Source organism: Meles meles, chromosome 3, assembly GCF_922984935.1.
Source record: "Meles meles chromosome 3, mMelMel3.1 paternal haplotype, whole genome shotgun sequence".
NCBI classification, from domain to species: domain Eukaryota; kingdom Metazoa; phylum Chordata; class Mammalia; order Carnivora; family Mustelidae; genus Meles; species Meles meles.
In genome coordinates, this window is record NC_060068.1 from 113,373,039 (window position 1) to 113,399,001 (window position 25,963).

Consider the following 25,963-nt stretch of genomic DNA (forward strand, 5'->3'; position numbering starts at 1 on the left):
CATGGCTTCACCTATATATAGATTTGAGAAATAAGATCTCTAGCTGGGTAGCTTCCCAGAAACTACTTGATAAAATACAAGGGAGAACACAATTCTTTATTAGACAGCTGTATCTCCCGTGGATTTGTGAAACATTAGCTTGTAAATGATAAATGAAAGTGTAAGAATGCATGAGGTAACCTAGGAAATGTTAAAGAATGAGAAGGAAATGTTGAGGCTAAAATCCTGGGAATGTTGGCTTAAAGAAAGAAGGAGTAGGTGAAAAGAAGCACATAAAGAGGATTAAGAAAAAAAAACCTAGTTTGTAATCACTGAACTGTGGGGAAAAGTTCAAAGTGTAATTTAGTCAGCATCAAATATATAATAAGGTAACATAAGAGTATGAACTGCATTAGTCAATGGGAAGGCTTTTGGTGGCCTACATGAACAGTTTCAGTGGGGAGAATAGAATAGAAGCCAGAGTTGAAGAGAGATTCAGAGGTCATTTTTTTCCCCAAGATTTAAGTGGTGATTCTTTTTGGTCTCAGGATCTCTTTATATACTTAGAAATTACCGAGGAACACAGAGAGCTTTGGTTTATGTGGGTTACCTTTTTTGATGATGTTTTAAAAATTAAAACAAAATTTAAAAACATTAATTTGTTAAAAAAATAACTTTTTACATGTTAAAATAAATAACATGAAATGACTATTTTCCATGAAAAAAACTAAATGAGGAGAGTGGCATTGTTTAGATTTTTGCAAGACTCCTTCATTTCTGGCTTAATAGAATACAACTTAATTCTCATATCTGCTTCTGTATTCGTTTTCTTGTAATATGTTGTTTTGGTTGAAGTGTATTAAGAAAATGCAGTTTTATATAGGCCCCTAAAGGAGTCTTCAGACCACATTTTAAGAACTACTGAATTATATAGTATTAGATATGGAGAGAATAGTTTTGACTGCTTTGTTTAATGATTTTTTTTTGCTTTATTTTTTTGAGAAGAGGGGAGGGCCAGGGAGAGAGACACTCTTACGAGGCTCCATGCTCAGTGCAGAGCCTGACACGGGGCTAGATCTCCCAGCCCTGAAATCATGACCTGAGCTGAAATCAGGAGTCAGAGGCTTAATTGATTGAGCCACCTAGGTGCCACTGGTTTTGACTGTGTTTAAATGTTGATGGAATAGGAGGTTATAAGGAGGGTAAAGTTAAAGATAGAAGTAGAAAAGTGAGATTTTTTGAAAGTCCTAGCTGACATAGAATTGGCTTTGAATGGGAGGGAGGAGTGGGTTCCTAGTTCTAGCAAGAAGAGGCAGGTGGGACAGAATTTGATTAAGTTTGAAGACAAGGTGGAAGGAAACAGGAGAGTTCCTTCTGGTGAATTCTGTTTGCATACACACATGCATATGTGGGAGACAGTCATATCCTGAAAGTAAGGAAGGAGGTAGGTAGAGAAGGAGTTTAAAGAGAGTAGATAAGTTTTGAAGTAGCTAGAGAGAATTGAAGAAAGAGCTGAAGCTGAACAGTTAAAACATGGAAGGATTGCTGTAAATGCTCTATAATTTTAGAAATTCTTGTTATAGAAAAATATCCATCAGCAATTTGAAAAATACATTTGTCACTTGTTAAAACTGAAAGCCCCCTATTCTAGGTAACCTAGGTAACCTCCTAGGTGGCTCTTTAGGCCGTCTTGATTAAGCATAGCAGGCCACCCAACTGCTTGCTTCCAGGTTCTAATATTGCCCCTTTGGGTCTTCAGACTCTTATTTGGTACAGTGTGTGGCAGCCATGTTTCCTGGACAGCTGGGAGTTGGTGGGGTTGTGTTGGTGTTCCTGCTTCCTTTGTGGCTGACCATTGGTTTAGGAACTTTGGTTTCTTTCAAAGTTATTTACTTTGTAACTTCACCAGGTTAGAAAATAGAAGTCTCATATATATTTGTCAGTAGATCCTTTTTCTGCTTTTTGTTATATGTTGTGTTCTCTTTTATCAGCCAAGCACTTAGGTGGTTTTCTCTTTACTGCAGGGCCAGGAGAATGCTGTAATCTTAAAACTGACTTTTTGGGGCACCTGGGTGATTCAGTCGGTTTAAGTGTCTGCCTTCAGTTAAGGTTGTAGTCCCAGAGTCCTGGGATTGAAGCCCTGCTGTAGACTCCCTGCTTAGTGGGGAGTCCGCTTTTCTCTCTCCCTCTTCCTCTGTTCCCCCCCCTCCCCCAGTTAATGCTTTCTCTCTCTCCTCTCTCTCTCTCTCTCTCTCTCTCTCGCTCTCTCTCTTGCTCTCTTGCACACAGGCTCTCAAATAAATAAATAAAACCTTTAAAAAAAAAAACCTGACTTTGTAAAAGATAAATTTCTTTGGCAAATGTCAAATTATTTAGATAATAATACTGTGCTTTTTGGAATCTTTAAAATCATTGTTTTAGGTTAGAAAGGACTGAACATTTCAAATAACTTTTACCTTGTGTAGTAGAAGGTTATTTTTATTATTATATACAGATTTATTAGTAAGTAGGCATGAGTGTTGTTTGACATAAGCTATGACCAGAGAGAAACGGTCCTGTTTCAAGGAGGGGAAGCTAGCTTGAATTATTCTTACTTAATTTAAAAGCTTCCATCCATATCTGTTGGTCTGCATTTGTGCTGCCTAAGCTCACCCTTTATTCCTGACGCTTTGTGGCTTCTCTGACAGCCCTCTTTCATATGTATTTTACGTTTTCGCCATGTAGGTCTTTCACAGTTCTGCAGCCCCAGGCGGGCATTCTCTGAGCAGGGTCCGCTCCGCCTGATCAGGAGCGCCTCTTTCTTTGCAGGTTTGCCATGTGCTATGTGGGTAGACTAGCTGGTGTGCTCCAGTGGCTAGAATCTGTAGTTAAGCTGTGGAAACAAGAGAGTAGATAAATGCATTTGGAGAGGGTGTGATTAAAAAAACATTGTTTACCAAGTGTAAGAACTTAATTCCTTTCTACTGAGTATGTTCTTAAAACTTTCCAGGAAATTTCAGTTATCAGTAGAATTGACATTTTCATGTAATTTCAGTTTGTTATTTCATATCTCATTATAAAATAATGATTTTAACTTTAGAATCCTAACCACATTTTAGTATGAACATTATTTCTTAACAATACCAGTTAGAGTTTCTCATGCGACATGCTCTTGTTTCCATGGCTGAGTAGCATTTGTGTACTCATAGTTCACCAATTGCAGAAAATGTTCTCAGTTACTGTTTTAAAATTTCTGATCTGTGTTATTCCATAAGAATGATTTCTCTTGGAGCTAAGATTTAGATGAACAAGCACCATTATATCAACCATAAAAGGCATATGTGAGTGTATTTGTTTATATCATTAAATTGATGATTTGTAGAGTGTGTTTATGCCTCATATCCAGGGAGTTGTATCTAACTTCTTGTTTTAATTAATATTTACTTTCCTTGCTAATATGAGATAGGAATAATACATATTTATTACAGAAAATTTGAAAAATATGAAAAATGGACAAAAAATATATATTAACCATTATGTCAGCTAGAATTAACCTTTCTGGAAAAAACACCATAATTTAATTTGGATCATACCATTCAAACTGTCTTCTTGAAATTTTTATTTTGAGGAATTTTTTAACATACATTAATATTGGCAGAATAGTAAAGTGAACCACTATATACCCATTATTTACCTCCAGGAATCATTCTTATTAAGTTCAGTAGCATGCTTTTTGGTCATTTAGTAACATATTGTGAGTATTTTCCTTTTAGCATCCCTTGCTTCTTTAGATATTATATCATATTTTCATACTATATGTCAATCTTCACCTAGATCTCAAAGCTTGTTCAACTGAGTGATAGCTCTTGGTGTTGGGTTTGTGCCATGCTGTTGAAAAAAATAAAGGAATGCAATGAGATGAGCATGATTTCATTTGTTACATAAAAGCAGCAGCACCACCCTGGATAGCATTATATGCTCTAACTGACAGTTTTGTCTTAATTCACAGTTCACAGCAACCCAATGGACATGCCTGGAAGAGAGCTGAATGAGGACAGAGACAGTGGCATAGCACGTTCTGGTAATGACAGGTTCATGTGTTAATCTAGTTTTCTTATGAGGTCACTGTTATCCAACAATGATTTTTATTTTTTTCCTTTACCATCCAATTTCATGTACAGTTTGTTAGTATTGATATTAGCCTTGTAAGAGAATTGTAATGACAGAAGTATTTTAAAATTAAAATTTTCATGTTTACTATTATATGTGCCTGGTGGAAAATGGCCTAGATGAATGGACATTGGCTTAGACTTAGCCAATATAAGAAAAAGTATTGCTCAAGAGATTGCCCAAATAGTAGAAAAAACACATTTGGTTATAGCTGCTTACTCTTTTTTTTTTTTTTTTTTTAAAGATTTTATTTATTTATTTGACAGAGAGAGATCACAAGTAGGCAGAGAGGTAGGCAGAGAGAGAGAGGAGGAAGCAGGCTCCCTGCTGAGCAGAGAGCCTGATGTAGGGCTTGATCCCATGACACTGAGATCATGACCTGAGCCGAAGGCAGAGGTTTAACCCACTGAGCCACCCAGGCGCCCCTATAGCTGCTTACTCTTAACTGGAGTTTTAAGTTGTCAGAGTATCTCTTGCCCAGAAAAGCTTAGGCATTTTGGATCAATGCTGTATATATAGATATAGATATAGATATTGCTTTCAAGTATGGGCTCCCAAAATACAGACTAACAAATCTTTACTGAAACGTGGAAGAGATTAAAGAAAGAAAAAAAAGGTAAACCTTGCATTCTACCTTTAAGAAGCACAGAGTTTACAGAGAGAACAGTTAGGAAAATTGTCCTCCATTGTGTCGTGTGTTCTGATAGACCTGTGCAGAGAGGTTTAGGAAAAGGAAACCTGACTTAGCCTTGGCTAGGGCCAGGGTGCCGGTGATGCTTTATAGAGGGATAATACTTGAGTTGTGTTTTGAGAAGTAAGTAGGAGTTATCCAGACAAAGGCATGGAAGAAAAGGCTTTCCAGTTAAAAGGAAAACTATTTGTCAGGGCCCAGATGCGTAAATGAAAGGAGTATCTTAGACTTGCATTATTGTTAGGTATGAGAAACTTTATTCATTGTGGTTTATCCATATGAACTGTGATGTTATATGGCTCTGCTGTCTAAATTGTTTATAATTCAGTTTTGAGTATAGTTGGGAAGTCCAAATTTACCAGTATTGTAATCCCTAGGTATGCAATTAGAATAACAAGAGGTTAAAAAAAAAAAGTTTTCACATGCCTGAACTGTACTCCGGGACTGTCGTGTAGCCTAGAGAAAGGCTTATGCAACTATAGTTGAAAACAAAACAAAATGAAAAACTCAATACCTCATTCTGATGGACAGATAGAGTTAAGAACTATTCTGATATGAAAAATCTTAGCTTTGTGCAGTGGCAGTATCATAGACAATGAGGCTTATCTGAGGCGTGGCTTATCCAAAGCATGATTATTGCTAATATGAAAAATCTGATCTTTTAAATAATCTCAACTTCTTTTCTAATTGAATTTTTAAATTTTTGTTCTTAGGAACTAATCTAGCGTATATTTCTTTTTTTAAAAAATTATTTATTTATTTATTTATTTATTTATCTATTTGACAGAGAGAGAGATCACAAGTAGGCAGAGAGGCGGGCAGAGAGAGAGGAGGAAGCAGGCTCCCTGCGGAGCAGAGAGCCTGATGCGGGGCTCGATCCCAGGACCCTGAGATCATGACCTGAGCCGAAGGCAGCGCTTAATCCACTGAGCCATGCAGGCGCCCCTCTAGCATATATTTCTAACACTCATTGCCTCTGTGTAATCTAGAGATTTAGTTTTCTTTTCTGTGACAGGAATTTAGTTCTTATTATTTTATCCAAGGTTTTGGAGGTGATAAATTAGTATCTGTACTTCATTTTCTTTAGCTATAAATTGACGGCCCTGGCTGAATTTGATGAACTGTTAGAATATAGGTGAGGTTCAGTAGGGTAGAGTCCAGAGTTGATGACCAAAAAGAATTCTTGAGACATCTTTGGTGCAAAATGGTGGTTTATTAAAGCATAGGGTCAGGACCTGTGGGCAGAAAGAGCTGCTGCTCCAGGGTTGTGATGGGTGGCAGGTTATATATGATGGGGTTGGGGGAGGTAAGGAAAAAGGGAGGTTTCAAAAGAACTTTGATATGCTAAAGAAGACCTACAAGATACCTATACCAGAGGCTTTGCCATTGCTAAGATCCTTTTTCCCTTCTTAGCAAGGGATTAACATTAAGGTAGTTGGGAAATTCCTAAAGAATATTATATATGTCCCATGCAGAAGTGGGGGTAGGGGAAGGTTGCAGGGTGTCAGCTTTTGCTTTGTCCTCAGCCAGCCTTCTGTTCCCTCATCAGATTGATCTGTAAGGCTTTTTCAAGCCATAACTTCACATAACACCTTTTAAATTAATTGTGTATTTTCTTCTTTTTCCAGTAGGGTTATTTTTAATACCGGACTCTGGTAACACATAGATTTTTTTCCAAATTTAGATTAACATCTTTGATTTTTCACTGAAGCATTCCCAGGTTAGTTATACATATCCAGTCGTAGACTTTTACAACACTTACTTATAATACTAATAAAAATGTGGTCTTTTCAAGGAAGTAGTTTAGAATTAATTCAGTGATGATCCAGATAGTTGTATGGCACATAAAGCTTTTCCCATTATTGTTGGATTTGTTAGTGAGACTTGAAATGAACAGATCTTCATAGTGAGTCTGTTAGTTTTCACTCCTGATATCCAAAAGTAATATACCATCTGATGTGGTTCCCTGTTTTTGATTGCCTTACAAATTTTCAGTATGTGATTGTAATTATGAAAATGGGAATTTAAAATATAGCCAGAGAAAAGCAAGCCCTTAATGTCTTTCGCTTTCTGTCCAGAGAAGGAGAGGATTCCTAGTCTAAGGAGAAACAAAGGGTTGTAGCTTTTGACATTCCAGGCAAGAAAAAGTTTCTGGAGAGGGGGTTTTTGGGAAGAGCATAACCCTCACAGTTGAGGGATTGCAGCAATTATAATCATAATGGGTTCTATTGGAATGTGTCTGTCACCGCTTACTCTCTGGAGCAATCTAACCTGTTTTTGGAGCTTAGTAGGTATAGTCATGACTGTTATTGAAAGGGGCTAAACATTCACAGGCTTGACTACCTATGCAGAAGCAATTCATCAGTATAGTTAACTCTTGAATAATGTGTTGGTGAGGGGTGCAAACTTCCTTTCCCCCTGCAAAAAATCTGTACATAACTTTTGACTTCCTAAAAACTCAACTACTAATAGCCTGCTGTTGACTGGAAGCCTTACTGATAATATGAACAGTCAATTAACATACATTTTATATGTTATATGTATTGTATACTATATTTTTACAATAACATAGAGAAAAATGTGGTTAAGAAAATCATAAAGAAGGGTCCTTGGTGGCTCAGTGGGTTAAAGCCTCTGCCTTTGGCTCAGAGTCGCAGGGTCCTGGGATCAAGCCCTGCATAGGGCTTTCCGCTCAGCCGGGAGCCTGCTTCCTCCTTTCTCTCTGCCTGCCTCTCTGCCTACTTGTGATCTCTGTTTTGTCAAATAAATAAATAAAATCTTAAAAAAAAAAAGAAATCATAAAGAAAAATGATTTGTAATTCTATACTGTATTTATCGAACAAAAACCCCAGACATATGTTAAGTAGCCCTGCACATTTCAAACCCATGTTCAAGTGTCAGTGATACTTTTATTCTTTTTATTGAAGTATAGTTGTAAATACAGTTGTAACACACTGTGTTACATCTGTTTTAGATGTACAACATAGGAATTTGACAACTCTATATGTTATGCTTTGCTTACCACAAATGTAGCTCCCATCTGCATTTTTATTACAACAATATTACAGTACCACTGACTCATCCCTAATCTGTCCTTTTTATCCCTGTGATTTATTCATTTCATTGCTGGAAGCTTGTATCTCCCACTCCCCCTCACCCATTTTTCCCTTCCCATCTAACCCTTTTCTCTCTGGCAACCATCAGTTTTTCTCTGTGTTAATGGGTCTCTTTCTGCTTTTTGTTTGTTTCTTCTGTTTTTTAGATTACACATATAAGTGAAAGCATACGGTATTTGTCTTTCTCTCTCTGACTTACTGCACTTAGCATTATACCTTCTGGGTCCATCCATGTTGTCTCAGATGGCAGTATCTCATTCTATTTTATGATTGGGTAATATGTATACATCTTCTTTATTGCTTCATCTATCAGTGGACACTTAGATTGCTTACATATCTTGGCTCTTGTAAATAATGCTGCAGTAAACTTAGGAGTGCATGTATCTTTTTAGATTACTGTTTTTGTTTTCTTTGTGTAAATACCCAGTAGTGGAATTAGTGAATCATATGGTATTTCTCTTTATAGTTTTTTGAGGAACGTAAGTGGCTGTACCAGTTTGTATTTCCACCAACACATGAGGGTCCTTTCTCTTCATATCCTTTCAACACTTGTTATTTCTTGTTGTTTTGATTTTAGCCATTGTGACAGATACAAGATGACGTGCTTTTAAATGACATCTTCAAATGACATTCAGAACTTTTGTTCTTAAAATCTAGCTGCTGCATTAAAAGGAATCACATCAGTCCAATAATTATAGTACTATTTACCCAAAGAATATAAAAATATTAGTTCAGAGTGACACATGCACATTTATGCAGTTTAAATGTATGTTTATAGTAGCATTATTTACAACAGCCAAATTATAGAAACAGCCCCAGTATCCATCAACTGATGAGTAGATAAAGGAAGATTTGGTATATTTATATAGTGGAATATTACTAAGGCATAAAAAAGAATAAAGTCTTCTATTTGCAACAGCATAGATGGTTGTGCAGAGTATTGAGCTAAGGGAAATAAGTCACTGTGAGCAAGATAAACACTTACGATTTCACTCATATGTAGAATTTAAGAAAACAAAACAAATGACCAAGGGAGAAAAAATTAGAGAAAAGCAAACCAAGAAACAGACTCTTAACTACAGAAACTGATAGTTACCAGAAGGGAGGTGAATGAGAGAATGGGTTAAATAGGGGATGGGAATTAAGGCATGCACTTGTTGTGATGAGCAAGGGATATTGTGTGGAACTGCTGAATCACTATATTGTCCACTTGAAACTAATATTATACTGTATATTAACTAACTGGAATTTAAATACAAACCTCAAAAAGGTAAAATAATTTTAAAAACCTGAATCACATCATACTTCTTTTAATTTAATCACTAAGTGTCCAGCTAAGCTAGAGGACAGTCTCATGGCTGAAGAAATAATCCTTGTTTCAAATTAGCCCTTTCTTCTGAAGTAGGGGTGGGAGTAAGACTATAAAAAGGGGAATGTCTCAGAGTCTCTTTCCAATGCATTATTTTTTTTTTTTTAAAGATTTATTTATTTATTTATTTATTTGACAGACAGCGAACACAAGTAGGCAGAGAAGCAGGCAGAGAGAGAGAGGAGGAAGCAGGCTCCCTGCTGTGCAGAGAGCCCGATGCGGGGCTCGATCCCAGGACCCTGGGATCATGACCTGAGCCGAAAGCAGAGGCTTTAACCCACTGAGCCACCCAGGCACCCCTCCAATGCATTATTAATATATGAATTTTCTGCTCTGGGACTTTGCTCCAACGATGATGTTATTTTTTTAAAATGGAAATTTTAGAAGTTCATGAAGCAAAATGAAAAATTTGAATCACTACTATTAAATTTGTTAAAAAGAAATTTATCTTGGGGCCCCTGAGTGGCTCAGTTGGTTAAGTTTCTGCCTTCAGCTTAGGTCATGGTCCCAGGGTTCTGGGATCAAACCCCGTGTCATGCTCCCTACCAAGCAGGAAGCCTGCTTCCTCCTTTCACTTTTTCCCTCCCCCTGCTTATGCTATCTCTCGCTATGTCTCTCAAATAAATAAATAAAATCTTAAAAAAATTATCTTATGCTTAGTTATTATTGATGTATTTTTAAATGTTTACATTATACTTGTTTTTATTTTGACCTGACAGCATCTCTGAGCAGCTTGCTTATTACACCATTTCCCTCTCCAAACTCCTCACTTACCCGAAGTTGTGCCAGCAGTTACCAGCGACGTTGGCGACGTAGCCAAACAACAAGCTTGGAGAATGGGGTATTTCCTAGATGGTAAGTTGGAACCTTCACTATAATAAAATTGAATAGTTCCTTATTAAAAAAAAAAAAAAAAAAGATTTTATTTGTGTATTTGAGAGAGAGAATGAGAGAAAGAGAGAGCATGAGAGCGGGGACTCAGTCCTGGGGCTCCAGGATCATGACCTGAGCTGAAGGCAGTCGCCCAACCAACTGAGCCACCCAGGCGCCCTGAATAGTTCCTTAAACACAATTCTAAATGGTTCTTTTTAGAGTCTGGGCTTGTATTTTGTTTATTTTAAGTCTTGAAACTTTTAAAATGTATTCCATTTGTTAAATTATTGGTAGTTTTAACTGATATTAGTGTATAGTTCAGTGGCATTTTAAGTACCTTTAACCATCATCACTGTTCATGTCCCGAACTTTTTTATTTCCCCATATTGAAGCTGTACCCATTAAGCAGTAACTCCCCATTCCTCCCTACCCTTGGCTCCTGGCATCCACCATTCAAAATATTATTTTTTGTCTCTCTGAATTTGAGAATTCTCTACAAACCTCACATAAATGGGATCATACAATATTTATCCTTTTACATGTAGCTTATTTCAGTTAGCATGTCTTCATGGTTCATCTGTGTTGTTGCATGTATTAGGATTTTATCCCTTTTTAGGACTGATTAATACTCCATCGTGTGTATATATCACACTTTACTTATCCACTTGTCTGTTAATGGACATTTGGATTGCTTTCACCTAGCTTTGAGCAGTGACAGTATTATAGCCAATGAGGTTTATCTGAGGTGCGATTGTTGCTAACTGGATTACTTCCACCTTTTGGCTTTTGCAAATAATGCTGATATGAACATGGGTATACAAATACCCTATTTGAGTTCCTCCTTTCACTCTTTTTGGGAATATACCCAGATGTGGAATTGCTGGGAGATAGGTTAAATTTTTGCAAAAATTCCATACTGTTTTCTACAGTGGCTGTTCCATTTTTACATTCTTATCAGAAATGCACAGAATTCTAACTTCTCCACATTCTTTCCAATAGTCATTTTCTGTTTTTTTGATAATAGCCGTCCTGATGTGTAGGAAGTGGTATCTCATTGTGGTTTTGATTTGTGTTTCACTAATAGCTAGTGATATTGAGTATGTTTTTATGTGCTTATTGGCTGTGTGTCTGTCTTTTGGAGAAATGTCTGTTACAAGTGTTGTGCCCATTTTTTATTTAGTTTTTTTTGTTGAAGTATAGGAGTTCCTTACGTATTCTAGATACTAATCCTTTATCAGACGTATGCTTGCCTGTATTTTTTCCCATTCCATGGGTAGTCTTTTCATTCTGTTGACAGTGTCCTTTGTACACAGCAGTTTTAATTTTATGTAGTGCAGTTTATTTCTTTTGTTATCTGTACTTTTGAGTGTCATATCCAGGAAGTCATTGCCAAGTTCAGTATCTTAAAGCTTTTACCCAATGTTTTTTCCTAAAAGTTTTATAGTTTTAACCCTTCTATTTAGGTGTTTGATTAATGTACTGCATGTTTTGATATTTTAGTTTTTCATGTTTGTAATTAGGCAAGTTCATTCATTCTTGAAAGATCTTTTTTTTAGTCTACGTTAAGCAGCTATAGATAATGAAGCTTCTTGTTTCCTCTTTTACTTACTCCCTTTAGTCCTTGATTTTTTTTATTATTTCTGTAATCAAAAGGAGAGACATAAGTAGATCATAGAACAGTGAATTATATCAGACTTAGTTATAAACCTAAAAATTCAGGCATTTTAGGTTGGTTATGAATTGGAAGTTATCTACTTTTTTTAGTGACTTCTAATTGAACAAAAATGTTCCCAGTCTGACCCTCTGTTAAAATTTCTTATAAAAATGTGAGTATGAAAGAAAAGCCAGTAGATTTCTAAATGAGATAACACTTGATATGCATTTTTAGATTTACTTGATAAAACAGAAAAAGATAGTCTACATTTAATTAGCAAGGACTCAAACTATGAATTTAATTATTTTTGTATTTTTTTAATTTAAAATAAACATTTATTTTTAAGGTCTATAGAAGAAAGCTTTAATCTGTCAGATGAAAGCTGTGGCCCTAACCCAGGAATTGTGAGAAAAAAGAAGATTGCAATTGGGGTAATCTTTTCTTTATCCAAAGATGAAGATGAAAATAACAAATTTAATGAATTCTTTTTTTCACATTTTCCTCTCTTTGAAAGCCACATGAACAAACTAAAGAGTGCAATAGAACAGGTAAGCACGGTCATGTTATTGGTTTGTTTATGTCCTTTATTTTCCTCTGAATCTTATTCTCCTTATTTAGTATTATGTTTATTCATTTGGCAGAAAAATTAACAGCCACAGTTGCAAGTACCCTACAAAGTGCTCTGGAGATGCAAGATAGACTTTAGCTCTTTTCAGGGAGCTTACTGCCTAATATATGTTACAAAGTCATTCATCTATTCATTCAATAAATGTCTGAGGGCCTGTAATGTGGCAAGCACTATTCTAGCAAGTGTAGGTAATATGGGGAAAAAAGCAACACTCTAGACTTCATGAGGCAGCAAAAAAATAAATGAATATATAAGTTTTATTTTATGAGTATTTTTACTTTTTTTCTTTTTTTTTTTTGAGAGAGATAGAGAGCATGCATGCACAAGCAAAGAGAGAGGCAGAGGAAGAGGGAGAGAGAGAATGTTAAGCAGGCTCCACATCCAGCACACAGCCTCATGCAGGGCTCTGTCTCATGACCCTGAAATCATGACCTGAGCCAAAATCAAGAGTTAGACACTTAACCAGTTAAGCCACCCAGGTGCCCCAAATATATGATTTTTGATGATAATAAATGTTGTGGAGAAAAATAAAATGGGTTTATAAGAAATGCTGGATGGAGATATTCTGATTTTTGTTGCCTAGTCATGACGGTTCCTGATACAATGACATTTGATCCAGAGATATGGAAGAAATGAGATGCAACTATGTGAGGGAAGAACTTTCTAAGCAGGGGCAAAGGCCTGTGTCAGGAGTAACCCTGGTGCTTGAGCAAAGTAAGGAGGCCAAAGTGGCTGGTTTAGAAGTAACTTCAGATATGTACAGACTTTTAGGATACCATTGTAAGGGCACTGGCATTTACTCTTAAGATGGGAAACCACTGGAGAGTTTCAAGCAGAGGAATGACAGTATTTATGAGGCTCACTCCTACTGCCCGTGAAGAATAGACTTCTAGAGGCAAAGGTGGATGCTATGGGAACAAAATAGGAGACTGTTGGAGTGATCCCGTGAGAGATCCAGTGGATACTCAAACCAATTAGGTGATAGAATTGATGAGTAGTGGTTGGATTCTGGATATGTTTTGAAAATAGAGCTAATGAGATTAGTTGATGGACTCAATTGGCATGTATGAGAAAGAGAACAATACAGGTTGGCTTGAGATTTTTCACTTGAGCAGTAAAAAGGATGGAGTTGCCAGTAGTAAGATGGAACAGGTTGGGTGGAGGAAAGTCAGGTATTTGTTTGAAAGGCCTCATGGACATCTAAGAGGTTATATGAGTCAAGAGTTTAGGAGACCAGGCTAGACAGTCTACCAGGCTAGACAGGCTAGACAGGTATTTAAAGACATGCAACTGAGGAATAGAAGAAAGGAGAGATCCTACACTTGATCTGTGGAGCATTTCAGCAGTTAAAATTTGAAGAGTTGAGAAAGAACTGCATAGAGGAATGGAATTGGACGTTCAAGTAATAGGAAAAACAAGATAGAATACTTTTTTGAGGGGAGCCAAATGAAGGGAAAGATTTAAGAATGTAAGAGTGATAGTTTTGTCACATGCTGCTGATAGTGGATATGATAAATTTATATACAAGTAAGAAAATTATGAATATAAGAAAGAACATAAGAATAACTAAAAAAGACAAGCTCGTAGGAAAAGAAGAGGACTTCGTTTTGAGAAGATGTCACATTTGGACTGGATCTTAAAGGATATGTAGGATTTTTTAAACTTAAAGCTTTGAACATTTTGCTTAAAGTCTTCCCAGGCCTTTTTTATGTATATTTTATTTTTACTTGATTGGGATTGTTCTATGTCCATATTATTTTAATTATGTGCCTATTTTTAAAAACTTATCATTGTAACATATATACTTCTCATGTCGTTGTAAATTGTTCTTAAATATATTTGAGAGGATTTCCTCAAGGTAAGTAAGTTTTTCTATTAAGTCATTTTTACTCTTTCATAATTATAACTGCACTGTAATTAATACCGTGGTGAAGTTTCCCTGCTATCTTTAAGAGATCCAGGAAGTTAAATTAACGAATCATTGGGAATAACTAAATTCTTAATCCCGTTGACAGTATACAGAAGGGAAAGGATAGAAAAGGGGTAGTGGGTGGTATGGTTGACAGAATTAATGAGAACCAGACCACAAAGAATCTAGAATGCTAGCCAGAAGTTTTGACTTTGTTGTTAAAGCCGTCTCCAAATTGTGCTTTCGGAAGATTAATTTAGCAGTATGTTTTTTTGAAGAGAGTAGAATTCAGAAGGCTAGGGAGAGGAAGACCAATTAGAATGGTCTTGAAAACAGGATGCATTTCAGTAACCCAGCAGTGACTAAGTCTCATCTGCCTCTAGAGAGTACACTGATGTTTGTTATTCACATTAAATCGTCAGAGGACAAATAGATCACTAGCAGTACATCTTTACTTGAACAAATGAGTAAGGTCATTTTTGCTTTTTTCAGAAGTTAGACCTTGGTGACATTTTCTTCAGTTGGGAGCTGTCCCTTTTTGTAATCAATGTTGCCAAAGCCAATACACATAATATTTAGCTGCGAATGAACTGACATTTTGAGTTCATTTGACTGGGATTGATGGTTTGAAGTTTTGTATAAAACTTGAAATATTCAGGCAGTATAGAACTCATTATAGGTTACTTTTTACATGTTTTAATGCTTTGACCATTTTATAACCTAAAAGCCTACATTGCAGTCCTTATAGTTGTTTCAGTATTTGTTCAGCAAGTTTAAAATCTCATTTTCTTACTATAGCTGAAAGATGAAGCTTAATGAATATCTTTATATAAATAAACAGAACTTAATTTTAAAAGTTCTGTAGCTGTTAATTAGTGATAGAATATTGTAAACAGTGGACCATCCAGAGAGGTTTTCTTTTAGGGTCAGTTTTGACAGTATCATTTATTTGTTTGTTTGTTTTTTTAATGAAAATATATGAATTTTGTTTGTCAGTACCTTGGGAATTATTTTGAAGCTTGTGCCACCTTTTGAGATCTATACTGTAATTGTACATTTTTACTGCTGATAAAGTTAAGATTAGTGTTTAGTTCTAGCTAAAGAATATTCACTCCTTTTTTTTTTAAATAAATTGGGAATCTCAACAGTTTATGAAAACATAAAGTTTCACGATTACCTTATGAAGCTTTTAGATGTGCATGAACATGATTTCTGGCCTTAATGTAGTCTGACCTCTGAAATATATGTTTAAAATTTTTTAAATTGATTTTTAATTACATAAGTAATGCAGAAGTCCATTCTCTTTAAAATGTCTAAAAAAAGTTCTTTTTGACATTCACATCCTAATCCTGATCCACTTTTTGTCTGTCTAAAGCAAAGCCTCTCAACCTTGGCTAAATATGTTTTTTAATAAAGGAAATATTACTAATAACTTGAGATTCTTTTCAGTAGAATCCTGATGTTTTAGATTTTTAAAAAGGTTTACTTAACGAGCTATTTTCTGTGAAAATGCTAGATGAAAATGCCATTGTTACTGAGTTATTGTATCTTGTTCTGTATGTTTTAAAAAAAACAAAACAGAAAATGGTAGTTTTATGTAACCCAGAAACTGTTAACATCAGTTTTTTTAAATGTTAGTATTCTGCCATTTGACAATTTCAGTAAGAGATTTAACATTTGAAAAATTTGAATTTTGTTATAACTGTTAATGATCAAAGGTGTAAAAAAGAAAGCCTCTGTAAGTGTATGTACCTTCTTTACATGATGGTAGAGTGTTGTGGAAATAAGTGATTTTGTCCTTCACTTTTTTTCTCCCATTTTTTGCTTGTGATCAGTGTAAGAATTAACTGTTTCATTGCTTCCAAGGCTATGAAAATGAGCCGGAGATCAGCTGATGCCAATCAGAGGAGTTTGGCATATAATCGAATAGTTGATGCCCTAAATGAATTCAGGTACATATTCTCTAGCTTTTCATAATTTGGAGTTCTCTAGTAGTGTACACAGGAAGATTTATTTTCTTTAGGGTTTTCTGATAAAATTCCTTAAATTTCTTGGTCCCATGGACGAGGGAAGGTATAATTCACAAGGCCACTGGCTTCTGTTATTAAGTATCACTTGTTTTAGGGATTCAAGCATACTTGGGATTCATCAGGGGCATGGTTTTTAGTACCAAAGCATTACAGAAACAAATACGACTAGAGGAGGGAGACCCTTGTTCCCCAGAAACATGCTTTGTCCTCTCTCTTGGGTTAAGTCTACCACTTAAGGTTTATTATTACCAGTAGTTTATGTCTCATTTTTAGAAATACTGGCTACGTATTTGTTGTGGTCCCATATTGGGGCAGAGATCTCCTAGATTGTTGGTTTAAGTGGACTATTACATTTTGAAGTTAGAGCCTGTTTTAGCTTGTGCTATTTCAGGATTGTAATGATGAAACTTTAGGCATGTCATACATAACCAGACACTCAGACACACACGGATACACATACATCTTTTGTTAATGGAGAAGACTAAGGAGTAGTCTGTTTAGTAAATTTGACAGTAAGGGAAAACCTGTGTTTGTTTTCAACTTTGCTTGTTTTTTATTTTCCTCATACTACGTTAGAGTAAACCACAGTGGAAGTAAATCTGGTGTCTTTTTTTTTTTTTTTAACTTCTCTCAAAATGAGAGACTTTATTGCTTCAGTAATGTTCTGTGTGATTTTTGAAATTGAATTATAGAAAAGTATTAAATGGAAATTGCATGGTGAAAATAACCCAACCAATATGGAGTATTTTATAATGTTTTTAATTTATTTAAGTTGAAAACGTTTACTTTGTGTCTGTTGTTTAATAATTATCCACTGGACTCAATTATTGAGAAAGATAAAATTTACTAGTCATGGGGCGCCTGGGTGGCTCAGTGGGTTAGAGCTTCTGCCTTCGGCTCAGGTCATGATCTCAGGGTCCTGGGATCGAGCCCCACATCGGGCTCTCTGCTCAGCAGGGAGCCTGCTTCACTTCCTCTCTCTCTCTGCCTGCCTCTCTGCCTACTTGTGATCTCTGTCAAATAAATAAAATCTTAAAAAAAAAATTTACTAGTCATTTACCTTTTATTTACTATAATTTTTAGGATAAAGGCATTAAAAGTAAGCTTTAAAATCTTCCATTTTTGTTCAGTAAACTCAGTGATGAGGGGTAATAGAAAAACAAATTCGAGAAATCAGTTTTTCTTTTTTGGTCTTGGAAGGAAATAATTTGCACAAATGCAAATTATATTGGACCTGATGTTTCTGCTATTTTTATATTTTAGCATGTTAACTTCAGGCCTGTCCTACGTTACTGAATGAAGCATACTAACAAATACTGTAATGAAGTATTAAAATTTTTTTATAGTTGTAAAAAAACCCACATAACATTGAATTTAACGTCTTAACCATTTTTAAGTGTACAGTTCAATAGTTTTAAATTTTATTACAAAACTCCAGAACTTTTTCATCTTGCAACACTGAAACTACATACATTGAATACTAATTCAGTACTATAGTATTTTTAATCAGTGTGTTTCTTCAGTTCATTGGCATCATTGCTCTTTATATATGAATTATATGTAGAATTATTCCTAATTTTATTTATTCATACCTGTACCTTAAGAATTCAGATTGTTCGGAGAAAACTATCATATGACCTCCGTGATATGAGGAAGTGGAGATGCAACATGGGGGGTTTGGGGGGTAGGAAAAGAATAAATGAAACAAGATGGGATCAGGAGGGAGACAAACCATAAGAGACTCTTAATCTCACAAAACAAACTGAGGGTTGCGGGGGCGGGAGAGGGAGAGGGTGGTGGGGTTATGGACATTGGGTAGGGTATGTGCTATGATGAGTGCTGTGAAGTGTGTAAACCTGATGATTCACAGACCTGTACCCCTGGGTCTAATAATTATATGTTAATTAAAAAATTAAAAAAATTCAAATTGTTATATTTCAGGTGCTGTTTATAATTAAAACATTGTAATAAATGTTTCTTATAGATGAAGTATATGGAAATTAAAAATATATTCCCTCAGCATTTCTAGATGGAATTTAGAACAATTTTTTTAAAAAGATTTATTTATTTTATTTTAAAGAGAGAGCACACGCACACATATGCCATATGTGCACATAATTGGGGGTGTAAGGGGGAGAGGGATTGAGAGAATCTCAAGCTGACTGTGTGCTGAGCCCTGAGCTGGACGCGGGGCTCCATCTCACGACCCTGACTGAGAACATGACCTGATCCGAAATCAAGAGTTGGACACTTAACCATTTGAGCTGGCCAGGCGCCCCATAGTAGTTCTTAAAGTTAGGTAATAGGAGCCCTCCAACTCTGTTCTTTCCCTTCATTTTATGTTGGTTATTATGCATCTTTTTGCCTCTTCATATAAACTTTAGAATCATTTTGTTGATATCCGCAAAATAACTCGCTGTGATTTTGATTGAGATTGTATTGAATTTCTAGGTCATATTGGGAAAAAGTGGCATCTTAGCAATAGAGTCTTCCTATACATGAACATGGAATATCTCTCCATTTATTTAGGTGTTCTTTCTTTTTTTTCTATAGATCTTATACTTTTGATGGGGAGGGGAGAGGGGCAGAGGAAAAGAGAGAATCTAAAGCATACTCCACGCCCAGTGCCTACCCTGACACGACACAGGGTTTGATCTCATGACCGGAGCCAGAATCATGAATTGGGCACTTAACTGACTGAGCCAACCAGATGCCCCAGATCTTGTACATTTTTAAAGATTATTACCCAAGTATTTCAGGGTGAGGGTTTTTTGGTATTAACATAAATTATACTGTGTTTATAATTTCAAATTTCAACTGTTCGTTCATATAAGAAAGCAGTGAACTTTTGTATATATGTGTATGTATTTTTTGAAGTATAGTTGACATACAGTATTATATTAGTTTCATGTGTACATCATCATGATATGACAGTTCTACATATTACTCAGTGTTCACCATGATAAGGTAGTCACATCAGTGCTATCAACAATATTATTGGCTATACTCCTATGCTGTACTTTTCATTTTTGTGACTTTTTTATTTTGTAACTTTAAATTGGCACTTCTTAACCACTTCATGTATTTCACCCATCTCCCCGCATGATCCTCTGTGGCAAGCATCAGTTTATTCTCTATTTATGAGTTTCTTTCTGTCTGTTCATTTATTTTGTTTTGTTTTAGATTCTACCTATAAGTGAAATCATGTATACTTTTCTGATTTATTTCACTTAGCGTAACAATCTCTAGGTCCATCCATGTGTCCCTGACCTTTGTATAGTAACCTTAACTGTGACCTTGCTGTAATTGCTCGTTAATTCCAGCAGAGTTTTGGGTGTTGGTTTTTTCTTCCATCCCCTTCCCCTACCCCTTCCCCATCCCCTCCCTGCTTCCCCTCCTCTCCCCTATTCTCTTTCTTTCCTCCCCTCCTTCCCCTCTTCCTCTCCTATCATCTCCTATCCTTTCCTTTTTTTTTTTTTAAATAGAGCATGAGCAGTTCAGGGTGGGGGTGTAAAGGGAGAGGTCTTAAGTAATCCCTATGCCCAGCACAGAGCCCTTCAACAGGGGCCTGATCTCACAACCCTGATACTGTGACTTGAGCCAAAATCAAGAGTACAACTCTCAACCAGCTGAGCCACCCAGGCGCCCCTCCCTTGTACGTTATTTTAGGGACCATTAGAGTCAATAAATTGGTGGCCATAGTTTATTTTTGTTTAATTATCCTGTAATTGTTCATGAATTAGTAGTGATGACCCATCTTTCATTTCCTGTGTTAGTAATTTGTGTCATTTCTCTTTTTTCTTGCTTATGTTGGATAGAAGTTTATTACTTTTATTTATCTTTTCAAAGAATTAGGTTTAGTCTTGTTGACTTTTAATCTGTTGGTATTCTCTTTTCAATTCCGGTGATTCCTGATCTAATTTTTAGTACTTCTTTTCTTCTACTTGCTTTAGGTTTATATTGCTCATCTTTCTCTTGTTTCCCAAAATTAAAGCTGAGATTATTGTTTTCAGATGTTTCTTCTTCTTGAATATATGCAATAAGTTCTGTAAATTACCCTATATGCACTGCTTTTGTTCCATACCACAAATTTTATTAAATTGGGCGCCTGGGTGGCTCAGTGGTTTAAGCCGCTGCCTTCGGCTCAGGTCATGATCTCAGGGGCCTGGGATCGAGTCCCGCATCGGGCTCTCTGCTCCACAGGGAGCCTGCTTCCCTCTCACTCTCTCTCTGCCTGCCTTTCTGCCTACTTGTGATCTCTCTCTGTCAAATACATAAATAAAAAAAAAAAAAAATATTTCCATGTCTTTGCTTACATTGCTTATATGGTCTTACATGTTAATTTACTTTTTTTATTTAGTATATTTAGAGCTATACATTTAGAGCCATTTACATAGCAATCATAGTTATTTCCTTATCTGATAATAATAAAAATCTGTGTCTTAGATCTGTTTGATTTTGATGCTTTTTCTCTTCAGACTGTGTTTTTATTTATTGTCTTTTAGCAGTATTTTGTTAAAATGGTCGGGTGGTGAGGTGTTGGGCATGGGGGAGGAAGTATTCTATAAGCTTGTGATTAAATCATAGTTTTTTTTTAATGAGCTTGAATTCCTGGATCTTGACCTTCAGAAGCATTTCTTGGTCTTTATTTTGCTCCTGATAGATGAGTGTGGAAGGCCAGTAATGATTGAGTTGTCTAAATGCCCATTTCTTAGGTCAGATAAGATGCTGGTATAGTTGGACTTGGACTCTTGGAGAGCAGATGTTTGTTTGGAGAGGAGAATGCCCTCGGTGCACTTAAAAATTGTTAGAATTCCTCCCTATCTGAAACACAAAAGGATGTTTCTTTGATCCTCATTGTGGAAATCTGATGGTACTCCCTTAAAGTGTGGCCGTCTTCCTAAGACTGATACCCAAGGAGATTTTTAATCATTCAGTGGTAGTTCATATTCATTGTGCCACCAAATTCTTCAGTTACTTTTTAAATGTTCCTACCAGTTATTGGCCTACCAGTTACAGAAGCATTTGCTTCAGGAAAGGTGGTCTTAGCTATGATTCTTGTTTAGTTTTTGGGGTGATGTTTTATCCTCCGACCTCAATTCTGTGATGTAGCTAAGAAAAGTCATTGATTTTCAGTTTGTTCAGCCTTTTTCTTTTGAGGAGTGAAGTGATGAGATGACTTCCAGGCTCTTTACATTTTGGCTAGAATTGGAAGTTCAGATATTTTTTAATCAGTATTTTTATGTAAGAGTACACTGAATTGAAATAGAATTGGAATACTTCCGTTTAGTTAAAAAAATTGATTTTGTTTGGAAGTTAAATTTATATTAAATACCACTGATTACAAAGAAAAATATGGTGCTGAGCTAATAACCGGGCAAACATAGTGAAAACTGTTTCCCAAACTCCTAGAGGTCTAGAGCCTTGCATTTTTATTTCACAGTCTGTTTGGGAATTACCAGCTTAAACTGTTTTCAAGGAGAAAAATTACCAAACCTATACTATTACAATGCTAGGTATACTTGCAATCCTGCGTTGTACAGTTTCGGCTGTACAGTGCTGAGAGAGGATGTCGGAGTCAGCATTTGAGAATAATTTTACTTTGAAATAATGAGTTTCTGGGCTTAGAAATTCTTGAGAGAGATTATATGCAGTGGGAAAAGTTCTTATGTTTTATTGGAACCAAGACATGTTGAACCTAATACCATATTAAGTTAAAACATTTTTAGCTGGGTACAGTGGTTTTTTATGCATTTCTCATGGTTTTATGACAGCTTTGCTCTTCACACATTCCCTTGTAGCCTAGTTCGTCTGTATTTACATAGCTGGAAAGTTTTACTTTAACTGCATAACCCAGAAAAAGAATTCTAGAGTGATTTCTCTTTGAGAAACCTATAAACTATGCCTTTGTCATGGAAATGAGTGGTTTTGAGAAGTATGAAAAATTTTAATCTTTTCAATTTCTAAATTTAATCTGTAATTTGCCTGAAAGTTCAACCAAAGATTCTTAAGAGGTTTGCTTTTGTGCTATGAATGATTGGGTATTTTGTTAATAATATTTTAAATTTTTTATTGTTTTATTTGTATTGTTCAGTTGACTTTAGACTGGAATTATTACAAATATGTGTTTGAACAATTCTTTTTGCTTACATACCTTAAAGAATTCTGCAGTATTCTGAGTTTCACATTTTGCAGTATTACAAAGCAGTCAGTACTTGCCCGTGCACTTGGAAATGTTACTTTCAGTTACTGGATTGATAGTTTCTTCTCTGCAGTCACAAACATTGTGGAAAAAGGCCAAGTGTCCCTATTTGAGGTCTGAGGAAACTGTCATCATAGATCCAGCTGAGGTTACCAGCATAGTAAATATCGTCAGAAAATTCATTCCTAGTAGAATACCTGTGAATTAATTGGCGTGTTATTAGGTAATCTATATGGCCTAGCTTTAGAATTTTATATTGCTTAGAATTTACAGTATGTATGAGTTATAAAATCATTGCAAATGTGTGATTGTGTGCCTTTCCTTTTATACTAGTTTATTTTACTTCAGTTACTATGGGAGGCAGTTACTATACAGATATGAAAGACTAAGTCAGTTAAGCATTCTTACAAAATCTTAAAAATACTTTATAAGGGGTGCCTGGGTGGCTCAGTGGGTTAAATGTCTGACTTTACTTCAGGGTGTGATTTCAGGGTGTGACACAGGATCAAGCCCCATGTCAGACTCCACCCTCAGCGGGGAGTCTGCTTCTCCCTTTCCCTCTGCCCCCCTCCCATAAAGAAATAAAACTTAAAAAAATACTTTATAAAGTCTAAAAGGTCTGTCAGTAGAAGTACTTCAATATATACATTTGATCCTCATTATATACAGATTGTGTATTTGTGAATTCACCTACTTGCTGAAATTTATTTATAGCCTCAAACTATACTCACAATGATTTTATAATCATTTGTAACAAGTGCAGAGCAGTGAAAAATTGGAATAGCCGGATACATTCCTAGATGAGTTGAACAAAACAGTGCTCTGCCTTCTTGTTTCAGAACTTATTCTGTTAACAAGTATCCTATTGAAATGTATTTTGTGGCTGGGTTTCTTTTCACATTTTACACTTTTTTTTTTTTTTTGGTTTAAGATTGCTTTTATTTATTTATTTTCTATTAACATATAATGTATTGTTTGTTTCAGGATCTGTGATTCATCAGTCTTACACAATTCACGACACTCACCATAGCACATACCCTCTCCAGTGTCCATCACTCAGCCATGCCATCCCTCCTACCCCAACCTCTCCAGCAACCCTCAGTTTGTTTCCTAAGAGTAAGAGTCTCTTACGGTTTGTCTCCCTCTCTGGCTTCACCTTGTTTCATTTTTTTCCTCCCTTCCCCTCTGATTCTCTGTCCTATTTCTCAAATTCCTCATACCAGCAAGATCATATGATAATTCTTTTTCTCTGATTGACTTATTTTGTTTAGCATAATACCCTCTAGTTCCATCCATGTCATTGAAAATGGCAAGATTTCATTTTTTTGATGGCTGCAGAATATTTGTGTATGTGTGTATACACACACACGCACACATATATATATACACTGCAACTTCTTTATCCGTACTTCTATTGATGGACATCTAGGCTCTTTCCACAGTTTGGATATTGCAGACATTGCTGGTATAAACATTGGGGGGTGTGTGCCCCATCAGATCACTACATTTGTATCTTTGGGGTAAATACCCAGTAGTGCGATTGCTAAGTCCTATGGTAGCTCTGTTTTCAACATTTTGAGGAACCTCCATACTGTTTTCCCGTGTCTGCACCAGCTTGCATTTCCACCAACAGTGTAGGAGGGTTCCCCTTTTTCCACATCCTCGCCAACATCTCCTGACTTACTAATTTTAGCCATTTTGACTGGTGTGAGGTAGTATCTTATGGAGGTTTTGGTTTGTACTTCCCTGATGCTGAGTGATGTTGAGCACTTTTTCATGTGTCTGTTGGCCATTTGGATGTCGTCTTTGCAGGAATGTCTGTTCTTGTCTTTTGACCATTTCTTTTTTTTTTTTTAAAGATTTTATTTATTTATTTGACAGAGAGAGATCACAAGTAGGCAGAGAGGCAGGCACAGAGAGGAGGAAGCAGGCTCCCTGCAGAGCAGAGAGCCCGACGCGGGGCTCGATCCCAGAACCCTGAGATCATGACCTGAGCCGAAGGCAGCGGCTCAATCCACTGAGCCACCCAGGCCCCCCTTGACCATTTCTTGATTGGATTATTTGTTCTTTGGGTGTTGAGTTTGATAAGGTCTTTACAGATTTTGGACTAGCCCTTTATCTGGTGTGTCATTTGCAAATATCTTCCTGCATTCTGTCAGTTGTCTTTTGGTTTTGTTGACTGTTTCCTTTGCTGTGCAAAAACTTTTTATCTTGTTGAAGCCAGAGTAGTTCATTTTCGCCCTTATTTCTCTTGCCTTTGGCGATGTTTCTAGGAAGAATTTGCTGTGGCTAAAGTCAAAGAGATTGTTGCCTGTGTTCTTCCCAAGGATTTTGATGGATTCCTGCCTCATTTTTAGGTCTTTCATCCATTTTGAGACTACTTTTCTGTGTGGTGTAAGGAAATGGTTCAGCTTCATTTTTCTGCTGTCCAGTTTACCTAACACCATTTGTTGAAGAGACTGTCTTTTTTCCATTGGACATTCTTTCCTGCTTTGTCGAAGATCAGTTGATCGTAGAGTTAAAGGTCCATTTCTGGGCGCTCTTTTCTGTTCCATTGATCTAGGTGTCTGTTTTGGTGCCAGTACTATTCTGTCTTGATGATTACAGCTTTGTAATAGAGCTCAAAGTCCAGAATTGTGATGTCACCAGCTTTGGTTTTCTTTTTCAACATTCCTTTGGCTGTTTAGGGTCTTTTCTGGTTACATAGAAATGTTAAGATTATTTGTTCCATTTTGTTGAGAAAAGTTGATGATATTTTGATAGAGCTTGCAGTAAATGTTTAAATTGCTCTAGGTAGCATAGACATTTTCACAATATTTATTCTTGCAATCCATGAGCATGGAACAGTTTTCCATTTCTTTATGTCTTAATTTCTTTTCATGAGTATTCTATAGTTTTCTGAGTACAGATTCTTTGCCTCTTTGGTTAGGTTTATTTCTAGGTGTCTTATGGTTTGGGTTGCAGTTGTAAATGAGATCAACTCTTTAATTTCTCCTTCCTCTGTGTCATTGTTAGTGTATAGAAATGCAACTGATTTTAGTGCATTGATTTTATATCCTGACACTTTACTGAATTCCTGTATGAGTTCTATCAGTTTTGGGGGTAGAGTCATTTGGTTTTCCATGTAAAGTATTATATCACCTGCAAAGAGTGAGCATTTGATGACTTCTTCGCTGATTCAGATACTTTTTATTTGTTCTTGTTGTCTGATTGCTGAGGCTAGGACTTCTAGTACTACATTGAATAGCAGTGGAGATGGTGGGCATCCCTGCTGTGTTCCTGACCTTAGGGGAAAAGCTCTGTTTTTCCCCATTGAGAATGATATTTGTTGTGAGTTTTTCATAGATGGCTTACATAATACTG

General features: G+C 36.1%; 1 protein-coding gene and 1 pseudogene across 2 annotated transcripts in view; both read left to right on the forward strand.

The window, feature by feature from the left end:
• The window catches only part of FNIP1 (folliculin interacting protein 1), a 156,346-nt gene that overhangs the window by 89,733 nt on the left and 40,650 nt on the right, over positions 1–25,963 (forward strand). Inside the window, exons 7-11 of one of the 2 annotated variants that reach the window (XM_046000279.1) lie at positions 2,704–2,787; positions 3,968–4,039; positions 10,024–10,159; positions 12,178–12,379; positions 16,235–16,320. In XM_046000279.1, coding sequence (XP_045856235.1) covers positions 2,704–2,787; positions 3,968–4,039; positions 10,024–10,159; positions 12,178–12,379; positions 16,235–16,320 — 580 coding nt within the window. The remainder of the gene's footprint in view (positions 1–2,703; positions 2,788–3,967; positions 4,040–10,023; positions 10,160–12,177; positions 12,380–16,234; positions 16,321–25,963) is intronic. The other variant, XM_046000280.1, reaches the window with a different exon arrangement.
• LOC123939468 lies at positions 5,386–5,536 on the forward strand (annotated as a pseudogene).